General features: G+C 42.0%; 1 protein-coding gene across 5 annotated transcripts in view; it reads left to right on the plus strand.

Annotated features, from left to right (window-relative positions):
• Positions 1-1,843: 1,843 nt before the first annotated feature.
• Dhdds (dehydrodolichyl diphosphate synthase subunit) overlaps positions 1,844-11,487 on the plus strand; it is a 35,279-nt gene continuing 25,635 nt past the window's right edge. For all 5 annotated transcript variants that reach the window (XM_021734518.3, XM_013364866.4, XM_078025678.1 and 2 more), the window contains exons 1-5: positions 1,844-2,001; positions 2,439-2,553; positions 4,376-4,492; positions 7,825-7,967; positions 10,964-11,080. In XM_021734518.3, the coding sequence (XP_021590193.1) occupies positions 2,491-2,553; positions 4,376-4,492; positions 7,825-7,967; positions 10,964-11,080 (440 nt within the window). In that variant the 5' untranslated portion in view covers positions 1,844-2,001; positions 2,439-2,490. The remainder of the gene's footprint in view (positions 2,002-2,438; positions 2,554-4,375; positions 4,493-7,824; positions 7,968-10,963; positions 11,081-11,487) is intronic.

The following is an 11,487-nucleotide window of genomic DNA, read 5'->3' on the forward strand; positions in this document are numbered from 1 at the left end:
CTCTGCCACTGGCTGGGATGAAAGGATGGGGCCATGGCTTGGGGCATGAGACCCTAATAATACTCGTCCCTTACTCCTCAAAGCCCTTTACAAATCTTAATTAATTAACCCCTTACAGTACCCCAAGAAGGAAAATATGTTGGGGAACTGAGGAAATTGAGGCCAAAGGAGAGTCGCTGACTATAAACCAACATTTTCTTTGAGCCAAAGTTTGCCCGCCTTCTAATGAACATTGGCTTTTTAAATATCTCCCCCTAAGGGAAGGATTTAAAAAACTTGATTAGAGGGAAACCAAATATTAACACAAAGTTGAGGAAGCAAACTACATTAAACCTCAAACCCTGGTAACATTACCAGAGCAAGGGTTAGAAGTTTCATACATCCCCTGCGGGTTGGGCGTTTGTAGCTTAACTGTATCAAAAGTCAAAGCTAACAGTGGAAGCTCATAAAATAGCAAACTGCTTTTGAATTAGTCTTCCTGCAAAATTGGACTAACCTGCTAGAGTGCACCTCACTCCCCAGGAAGGGCAGATGAGTATTAAGACTATTCATGGGTGGGTTACTTATCTCCAGAGCTTTCTTTAATCATTTTGCTCGGTTAAAAATGACCCTTTCAGGCTGGGCAAAGCCAGCCTCAGCACTCTAAACTACAAAAAAAAAAAAAAAAAAAAAGGCTGGGGATGTGGCTCAGTGGTTAAGCGGCCCTGGGTTCAATCCTTGGTATCAAAACAAAACAAAAAAAATCTTTCATCTGAAAAGAAGTCACAACATCTATTCCTTGCCTTGTTTGTGAAGCAAAGTGAAGTAAAACGAATTTTATTGAACCCGGTATAGTCCCAGTGACTCTAAGCAATTTACCAAGATCCTGTCTCAAAAAAAGAGGGGTGGGGATGGGATCTAGCTCAGTGGTAAATTGCCCCTAGGTTCAATTGCCACTACCCTAACCTCCAAAAAAAAAAAAAAAAAAAAAAACAGGTTCGTTGAATGTGAGATGCTCTTCCACTACAAACATTCAGATGGAAGTTGTTTTATGTATTAAAGCAACCACTGGTTACGTCAGACACCTAAGTTCTTTGCTTTTTGTCATTTTGAGAAAATACAACTACCAGTTTCTTCTGTGATTCAGTACCCTAAAATTCCTGCAAGATTTGGTACGGAGCCGATTCCCTTTAATTTTCTACGTTGGTTCATTTCGGACTTCCGTTATTTTACAAGTACTTCTTTAACAGCAAAGTCGTTTCTGCCCTTCCCTCTTATTTCCGCGGCTGTATGTGGGCTTTGACAGTCTGCAAATCACAGTCTGGATGCCTAAAATCAGCCTAAAAAGGACTGTTATTCAGGACGTCTGTAGGATTGGCTAGTGCGACTACCATCTTCCCAAATGATAAATCCACTAAATAAGACGCAATACGGTAAAAATATGATCTTGAACACTAGGCTGGGAGAAGGGGTTCTGATGAAGCCCAGTCCTGGCGCTGCCTTACCCCAGTTCTCAGCAGCCTGCTGTTAGAGGTCGAGAAGCCTCTCCGTTTTCTAAGGTAAGGCTCCCTTAATTCTTGCCCTGTGGTACATTTCCGAAACACATTTTTCCCGAGGCCTTGGAATCTTGGGGGTCAACAGACCTCCCAGCTCCGGCTGCCGGGCCGGCCCCGTCTTCCCCAGCACGTGGCCGGGAAAGCCACCGCCTGCCGCGCTTGGTCACGTGAGCTCGACTTTCGTCCATGCGCCAACGGAGCGTGCGCAAAGGGCAGGCGTGGCCCCTACTACCCCGCCGCGCCCGGTTCAAACCGCTCCTCCGACTCAGCCGCAAGCGTCAGGCGCGCCCCGCCCACTGGGTGACGGGAGGGGCGTGGTTCAGCGCCCAACGATGACGTGTTCTTCCAGCGCCACGTCGTGAGGAAGTATAGGCGCACTGGAGCAGTGGGAGTACGCCCAGCTGAGCGGCAAAGCTGCAGGACTTAAGAAAGAAAGAGAGAGGTGACAGCTGCGGGAGAGATACAGGTACAACTAAGGGAATAGATAATTATGGGACCTTTGAGCTATCAGGAAACGAGTGTGGAAGGCGAACGGATTAGTGACTGGGATCGCAAAGTGGGAAATGGCTTGAGAGAAGGAGAAGGAAGGTATGGGGCATGACCAAGATATAGGTACCATGACGTGTCAGGAAGCAGACATGGATATTCAGAAGAAATTAGTTCAGATAATAAGGAAAAGAAAATGGGAGCAAAGTCCACAAGGCCAGGAAAATCAAGCAAAGGCGTCTTGCCCCAAAGGTCCTATTAGCTTATCAGCTGTGCATAATGAAAGATTAGAGATTTAGGCCTTTGTCTTTGGATTCTGATGCTGGCTGCTTTCCACAGTCCAGGTGCCTCTCTAGAAGCCAACTGTAGCTATTTGCAAATGCTAGTGACGTCTTATTCTCTTTCTTGTTTATCCAGGGTTACCTGGCTAGTGTCTTGTTCTGGGGTAATTTTTGATTGGACGAGAACTATGTCATGGATCAAGGAAGGAGAGCTATCACTTTGGGAACGGTTCTGTGCTAACATCATAAAGGTAAGCAGTGGGCTAGGGCATCACTTGGCCTTTTGGTCAGTTGGGTAATCTTGTATTGAATCCTATTATTCAAGTTGAACAATCTATAGTAAAAAGTGGACTTTATCTAGGAGACAATCTTAGAATTGTAAGGTAACTTCCAGTCTACATTTCTATTAAGTTATTGTTTCAGCTGACATTTTCAGGCAGTCCAAGCTGTTCCAATATCATTGGTTAGCATAAACTGTTAGGTTTTCCTTATAGAGAGATGAAATTTGTTTCCCTGGAGCTTTGATCCTAATACTGTCCTCTGGGTTCAGATAGGGAAAGTAATTTTTCTTTGATGTGATATTACAGCATAATGGTTAAAAGAGTTTGAACCCTGGCAGGCAAGCATGAACGAAGGTCCTATTTATTAACCATGTGACTTTTAGTTATTATGCAGTTGTTATGAGAATAAAGTGAATCATACACATAAAGCACTTGGCACAAACTCTAACATTTTTTCTTTTGGTTGTAGATGCACATAATACCTTCATTTTATTTATTGATTTTTTATGTGGTGCTGAGGATGGAATCCAGTGTCTCACACATGCTAGGCAAGTGCTCTACCACTGAGCCACAACCACAACCCATAACATTACTATTATTTGGATACTATGATTGCTATTTCCCATATCCCCCTTTGCATACCCAAGTCTTCCCTTGGCTTTTTCTCCAGGAATCACAATGTGTTATGTCCTCTGCCTAAGATAGGTTTGAGATTAGAACCACTCAGGTTGGTTTTGTTTTTCAGCCATAGACTGTCAAGCAGTAGGTATAGGAGTAAATTTATGAGTCAGAAACTCTTATTCCCACCACATGCTCACATGCCAAGTGGTTTCAAGCAGGCCAAAAAATGGAAATTATGGGCTGGGGATATAGTTCAGCTGGTAGAGTGCTTGCCTTGCACACACAATGCCCTGGGTTCAATCCCCAGCACCACAAAAAAAAAAAAAGAAAATGGAAATTATCTCCTCGGGAAATTGTGACAGTCACATGTTGGGAAGAACACAGTGGGGCTGGGAATGTAGCTCAGTGGTAGAGCATTTGCCTAGCATGCTGAAGACCTGGGTTCAATCTCCAGTACCCCCCACCACAATGATAATAATAATATAAAAATAAAAGATTAGAACAACACTGGGCCTAAATTCCTGTGTCAGTATTGGCTGCACCCGGGGAATGGGTACCTTTTTTTTTTCCCTGAGATGAGGGGTCTTACTATGTTGCCCAGGCTGGGTACAAGCCATTTTCCCATCTCAATTTCCCAAGAACTGGGACTACAGGCCTTTGCTACTGTACAAGGCTTGGTGTCTCTTTCATGTGGAGGATGCCATCTCCATTTGATTATGTCATCAGGGTTCTTTGCCTTCCTGTTGGAGACTCGTGAAAACAAGGTTGTAGTAAAGAGCATTTGATTAAAAGATGAACTCTGAAAAGAGACAGACCCTTATTTAAAGCCTCTTCTTAGCTGTATGACTTGTGTTATTCACTTGATCTTTCTGAACCTCAGTTTATTCATGCATAAAATGAAGATAATATTGTTTACTTTATAGAGTTATATGGTAAGATGATGTAGAAAAAGCCCAGCATGGTATCTGGCATGTATTAAGTGCTCAATAAACATAAGTAAAATAAACTGAAGTGCTTAATGCAGTTTTATTCAACTAAAAGTGTAAAATACTCAGTAACATTTTTCAGGGATTTTGTCATATAGCTCAAAGCTATCAGTGTGCAGTGTAGTGTCTCCCCTCATCCTCAGAGAATATGAGATTGGTTCATCATTTGTCTTCTTATTCCACAGGCAGGCCCAATGCCCAAACACATTGCATTCATAATGGATGGGAACCGTCGCTATGCCAAGAAGTGCCAGGTGGAACGGCAGGAGGGCCACTCACAGGGCTTCAACAAGCTAGCTGAGGTGGGTATAGATGACAGAACTCAAGGTGGAAATCTGTGGAGGGTTGGATTATTGCTAGAAAAATGTGACCCTGAGATTGAACCCAGGGGTGCTTATCCACTGAGCCACATCCCCAACCCTATTTTATATTTTTATTTAGAGACAGGGTCTCACTGAGTTGCTTAGCACCTCACTTTTGCTAAGATCTACTTTGAACTTGAAGTCCTTCTGCCTGAGCCTTGCTAGCCACTGGGATTATAAGAATGTGCCGCCTCACCTGGCCCCACCCTTTTTAGCTTAGAGCCTTGCTATGTTTCTAATACTTCCCTCAAACTTGTGATCCTCCTGCCTTATCCTCCTGAGTAACTGGGATTATAGGTGTGTACTACCATGTGTGGCCAAGAGTGTTTTTGTTTGTTTGTTTGTTTGTTGTTTTAAAGCCAGCCTCAGCAAAAGCGAGGCGCTAAGCAACTCAGTGAGACCCTGTCTCTAAACAAAATAGGTCTGGGGATGTAGCTAGTGTCCCTGAGTTCAATCCTCAGTACCTCCCCCCCCCCCAAAAAAAAAATATGGAATATTATAATCTTTGTGAAATTTTTTCTTGATGCTGGGGTTGAATCTAGGGCCTCACACTTTCTAAATACATCTACCTCTGAGCTACACCCTCACATTTTGTAACTAACTTGTAAGAAGAATAGAAATATGGTTTATAGTCCCCAGGTTCCAGTGTCCTGGCATAAGAGCAAGCCCTGATGTTAGGGCATTAATAATTTTTGCCTCAAAAAAAATGGGGTATTGGGGTTTCTCCAGCACTCTTATAGAAGTCTGTAGATTTACTAACCCCTGCTTCTCTTTTGCAACTAAGTAAGGCAGTTTTGCCTAGTGCTTAGAAGCTTGAGCTCTGGAGTACTTAGAACTCACTGATATAGGCAAATTTCTTAACCTTGTAAAGACAAAGAACTAATTGGCACCCTTGCACTCCACTTACTGGCTTTGTGACTTGCAGTAAGTTATGCAGCTTCCCCTTGCCTCAGTAAAACAGGGTGTACAATAATCTCCATTTTAAGAGATGGATGTGAAGATTCAGCAAGATGGCATACAGCATAGGGCCTAACCTAGGGAAGAGCTAAAAAAAATTGAAACTGTTGTAGGGGTGGGTTCCAGCCTAGGTGTGCCATCCAAGATGGCTGCCTTGCAAGGTCTTCAGAGCCTGAGTCTAGTCAAATATCAGGTTATTAATGGTATTTTCCCCAAGGTGTTAGTGGATTTGTTTTGTCTGTGTACCTGTAAAGGATCAGAGAGTTAGTTCTACAGCTTTGTTTCTTCTTTTTTTCTTCTTTGTACGGGGAATTGAACCCAGGGGCACTTAACCACTGAGTCACATCCCCAGCCCTTTTTTTTTGCGGGGGGTGGGGGGAGGTGCTGGGGATTGAACTCAGGGGTACTCACCCACTGAACCCTATTTTTTGTATTTTATTTAGAGACAGGGTCTCACTGAATTGCCTAGTGCCTCCCTTTTGCTGAGGCTAGCTTTGAACTCATGATCCTCCTGCTCACCCTCCTGAGCTGCTGGGATTATAGGCATGCGTTACCACACTTGGCTTCCCAACCTTTTTTATTTATTTTGAGATGGGGTCTTGCTAAGTTGCATAGTGCCTCCCTTGCCAAGTTGCTGAGTGACTCTGGCCTGGAACTTGCAGTCCTCCTGTCTCAACCTCCCAGGCCACTGGGATTACAAGCAGGAGCCACTGTTCTTCAGTTGTGTTTGAATGTCTTTTATCCTCATCTTTAACCTCCAGCTCCCCATCTCATTGTTTTTCTTGACTCAGGATTGTTCTCCATCTTTAGTGATCTGGGTTAGAGCAACCCCAGAGGACTGAGTAAATTATGTGGTTTTTGCCTTACTTGCTTTTTTTCCCCTCCCGAGGCTGGGGGATAGAACCCAAGGCCTCATGCATACTAGGCAAGTGCTCTACTATTGAGCTACATCCCCAACCCAAGTTTTCCTTCTTTTTAAATTGAAATATGATTTCATACAGTGCAATACACATACTTCAGTTTTTAATAATTGCATTCTTCTAACCCTGACAAGATATAGAACCATCTCTGCAGAAAGTTTCCTATATCCCTTCCCAGTCTAGACCTGTTCTCCCTTCTCCTTTCTGTAACTATAGACTGATTTTTCCTGTTCTAAAATTTCATATAATAAAATCATACAGTGGAGAATTTTGACATGATTTTTCAGCTTTATGAGTCTGCTTTACCAGGTATAAATTAGGCATGAAGACAGTTATGCCACTTTTAAGTGATTGTTTGAAAAATCAGATGAAGGGGCTCGGCATGGAGGTACATGCCTATAGTCCCAGCAGGAGAAGGCAATGCAGGAGAATTGTAAGTTCAAATTCAAGGCTAACCTGGGCAATTTAGTGAAACCCTTTTTAAAATAAAAAAGGGTTAGGGGTATAGCTCAGTGGTAAGAGCTCTGGGTTCAATTCCCAGGACTGAGGGGGTGAAAAAAAGAAAAGAAAAATCAAATGAAATAATATACATGAAAAACATTTGCTGGGGCTATAACTCAGTGGCAGAGCACACTTTCCTAGCATATGTGAGGCACTGGGTTTGAGCCTTAGCACCACATAAAAATAAACAAAATAAAGGCATGCTATCCATCTACAACTACAAAAAAAATTGCCAACTCTGAAATGTTGCATAATTGTCCAATTATTGCTTTAACCTTTTAATTTATTAGTCTCTCATAATATCAGAAAAATTAAGTTGTGCTGTGAATATCTTATATTTTAAATTATTTGTTAGCCACCTTGTTATGGATGGATTGTGATCCCTTTATTCAGACCAGGAGATTTTAACCCAGAGCAGTTAAATAATTTGTCTCTGGTCCCATAACAAGTCCATGATGCGGCCAAGGGCCAGAACCTAGGTCTTCACACTCTCAGTGGAGAGTTCTTTTTAGTACACCACATTAGTATCTATGTAGTCACATTCACTAAGATCACATTTTTTAGTTTCTTTTTTTTCTTTTTTTTTTCTTTTAGTTGTAGATGGACATACCATCTTTATTTTATTTGTTTATTTTTATGTGTTGCTGGGGATCAAACCCAGTGTCTCATTACATGCTAGGTGAGTGCTCTACCACTGAGCCACAACCCCAGCCTGTATTTTTCGGTTTCTTAAACAGAAGCTTTCTGCTTATTTGATTATTCTCACATAGCACTACTATTATTATAGCTTTACCCATCTTTGTCTCCCATCTCAACTCTGAGTCAGGGCTGAAGCATCTCTTATTTCTTTTCTTCTCTTCCTGCGTCCTAGCTCTTTACCTTCTCCCCTCTCAGACTCTGCGCTGGTGTTTGAACTTGGGCATCCTTGAAGTGACAGTCTACGCGTTCAGCATTGAGAACTTCAAACGCTCCAAGAGTGAGGTTGATGGGCTACTGGATCTGGCCCGGCAGAAGTTCACCTGCTTGATGGAAGAACAGTAAGATGCTATCTGAGGAGAGAACGTGTTCTTCCTCCACTTGCAGCCTTCCCCTGGCATTCACAGCTCTGTTATCTGAGGCTTATTTAAGGGCCTCTAAGAACTTTTAATGTTAGATCTCTGGTGGCAAGTATCAGAAATGCAAACTAGTTTTTCTTTTTTCTTTCTTTCAAGGGGGCATTTAATGAAGGATATTGAGAGATTTCACAGAATTTAAAGACAATTACAGCCAGCCTCAAGCAAAACTGAAATCAAGAATTAAAATCCATTTGGTAGAACCTCTTCATACATTTTCTTTCTCCTCTCTGCAGACCATATTTCTCTGCTTCAAGAGAACAGCCCAGAATGAGCTCAAATCTTAGTTGGCTCACCTTGATCAAATGTTTTTCCTAGAAACAATAAATTGTCACTAGGGGAATGGAAGGCAATATGAAGAAGTCATTTGTTGCTGCATATAGATCCCTACAAAGTTACTATGCTCCTCTTGCATAGTCTTTTGGGAGGGCTGGGAGATGCTTGAGTCCTCTATTGGGAAGTATTAATACTATCACATCAATAACATTACCTGTCACAAAGTTTAGGCTTACTTAGGGAGCAAAGCCAAAAAGGGGGAAAGAGGATGTTTAATGGAGATTTTTTTTTTCTTTGAAACATAGGTCCCACCAGGCTCAGTGGCACACTCCCATAATCTCCACAGCTTGAGAGGCTGAGGCAGGAGGATCATGAGTTCAAAGCCAGCAAATAAAATATAAATATAAAATTTAAAAAAGGGCTGGGAGTGTTACTCAGCGGTAAAGCGATCATGAGTTCAATCCCTTGCACACAAATAGCATGGATCCCTCTTCAGTCACAATTGCCCAAAAGTCTTAATTAACAGCTGATAGCTGTTATCTGCCCAGCTCATACCTAGGAGTAGGAAGATGAGAGAACAGACCCTAGGTTCCAGCAGTGATGGGCCTAGAAGAAGCTTCTGGGAAGTTGATTTTGCCATTTCTGTCCCTTTGTGGGTGGTGGAAAGCATAGCCGGGCTTCCCACAGTCTGTTTTAGAATGGTGAGACCCTGGGCTGCAAACATCGCTCCTTGGATCCTAGCAGAGTTCAATTCTGCTCAAAGTCATCATTCAACTCAGAGTCATCATGCCCATGTTCTAAAGATGGAGGTGTGGGGAGAAACATTCTTTTGTACTAAATACTAATCTTATTTTTGTAAATGCTTAGTGTGTGCCAGGCTCTTAACCTCAGATGTCTTCTCATTTAATGGTCACATTTCCTCATAAGAAGGATATTATTAGCCCTGTTTTAGAGAGGAAGAACATAAAAACCAGAGAAGTTAAGGCATATATTCTGAATCACACAGCTATCAGAAACAGGCATAGCCAAGGTGTGTCCCTGGATCTTACTGGCCCCAGAGATGAGCTGTTGTCTACTACATGTGTGCTAAAAAATAGGAAACAACCTTATAATTCTTATAAAATCAAAACATATGACAGTGGAGGTAGTACTGAGATTGCTGTAATCAGCACTAGAGAAAATGGACATAGCTTACCATGAAAAAACAGAAAGTGTTTATGCAAGGTTAGCAAGGATGTGAGGGTACTAGGGCTTGAATCTAGGAGTTCTTAATTCAGATTTTGCTTTGGTTTGACTGTATGTCAGCTATAGCTCTAGATTTTGCTTCACACACCTTGAAGAAATGTAGTTGAAGGTTATATTCGGTGGGCTATGTGGATGTGGCCTTCAGCTCTGGATCAAGGTGCTTTAAGAACTGCCAGAGAGGCTGGGGATGTAGCTCAAGCAGTAGTGCGCTTGCCTGGCATGTGTGTGGCCCAGGTTTGATCCTCAGCACCACATACAAACAAAGATGTTGTGTCCGCCGAAAAACTGAAAAATAAATATTAAAAATTCTCTCTCTCTCTCTCTCTCTCTGTCTCTCTCTCTCTGTCTCTCTCTTCTCTCTCTTTAAAAAAAAAAAAAAAAAAAAAAGAACTGCCAGAGATCCATCCCCATCCTATAGTGTTCAGCTCCCATTTCTGAAGTAGGAAGGATTTGGTTTCTCCATAGCATTTCCAACTGAGAGAAGCTGGGTGAATAACAGTGAATTTGTTCTCATGTGTATGGAGACTGGAAGTTACTGTGTGGAAGTGCTATAGTATGATTAAGAGGACAGGCTCTATAGCAAGACTCCCTGGATTTAAATCCTGGCTATTCATTCAACTGCTGTCTGAACAAATTATCTAATCTCCCTATGCCTCAGTCTCCTCATCTATAAAGGGGAATTATGGTGGTATTATCTCAAAATTGTTTTGAGAATAGAATGTATATAAAGTACGAAGACTACTGTCTGATACTTAGGAAACATAATTAATGTTAGCTGTTACTTTCATAGCATATTTCACCAGAACATAACAAAACCAATAATACAACTCCTGCCCTAGAGCAGTTTGCTTACTTGTCAAAGTGGGACAGACACATCATAGAATGCATAAAATACAACTTAATTTGCCAACAAGGACTCTTAGGTTGGTATAATGTATGATCAGAGTTTGAGTTCTCTAGCTGGGTGTGGTGGTGCACTCCTGTAATCCCAGTGACTCTGGAGTTTGAGGCCAGCCTCAGCAACTTAGGAAGACCCTGTCTGAAAATAAAAAAGTAGACTGGGGATGTAGCTTTTTTACCCCTGGATTCAATCCTGGGGTGAAAAAAAGACATTTGGGTTCTTATGGCAGATAGAGCATGACTTCAGTGCATATATAACACTTGATGACTGCATGACCTTAGACAGTCCATACCTGACTATTCTTTCTGATCCTCAACAGTGTAGTAAAAACTCCTTTGAAAGCTGTTGAAGAGAAATAATACACTGAAATAATACACACAGAACAGTGCCTGATGGAGGAAAGCACTTAGAAGCTGGTGTTTGGTTTTTATCTAAGCTCCTTGCCCTCTCCAGCTGAATAAGTGCTTTGTCTCAGCACTGCCTCCTTTTTCCCAATTAGGGAGAAGCTGCAGAAACATGGGGTATGCATCCGGGTCTTGGGTGATCTGCATTTGTTGCCCTTGGACCTCCAGGAGTTGATTGCACAAGCCGTACAGGCCACTAAGAACTACAATAAGTAAGTGCTCAGATATCCCCTCAGAAACCTGTATCTCTCTTTGATTTCCTTCTGCTTTTAGGGAGACATCCTCAGCCTTTCTTGGTCTGTATTTGGTATAGGGGCAATGAGGAAATAATTTGGGATGCTAAAGGACTTCCTTCTTCCATCTGTAGGACAGACCATTGATGCTACTAAATAATGTTATTAGTGTATATATTAATACATAGACACACTTTTTCATATTTTCCCCATCCCATCCCCAAATTAATACACATGTTTTTTTTAGACCTGATAAGCATTTGGATGGAAATGGAGCAGTCCTCATCCTTGTCTCTCTGAAGATACATCCTTCAAGCAATTATTTCTTAAGATAGGCATAGTGGCACATGCCTGTAATCCCAGCAGTTTGGGAGATTGAGGCAGGA

This window comes from Ictidomys tridecemlineatus, chromosome 11 (assembly GCF_052094955.1).
Source record: "Ictidomys tridecemlineatus isolate mIctTri1 chromosome 11, mIctTri1.hap1, whole genome shotgun sequence".
Taxonomy (NCBI): domain Eukaryota; kingdom Metazoa; phylum Chordata; class Mammalia; order Rodentia; family Sciuridae; genus Ictidomys; species Ictidomys tridecemlineatus.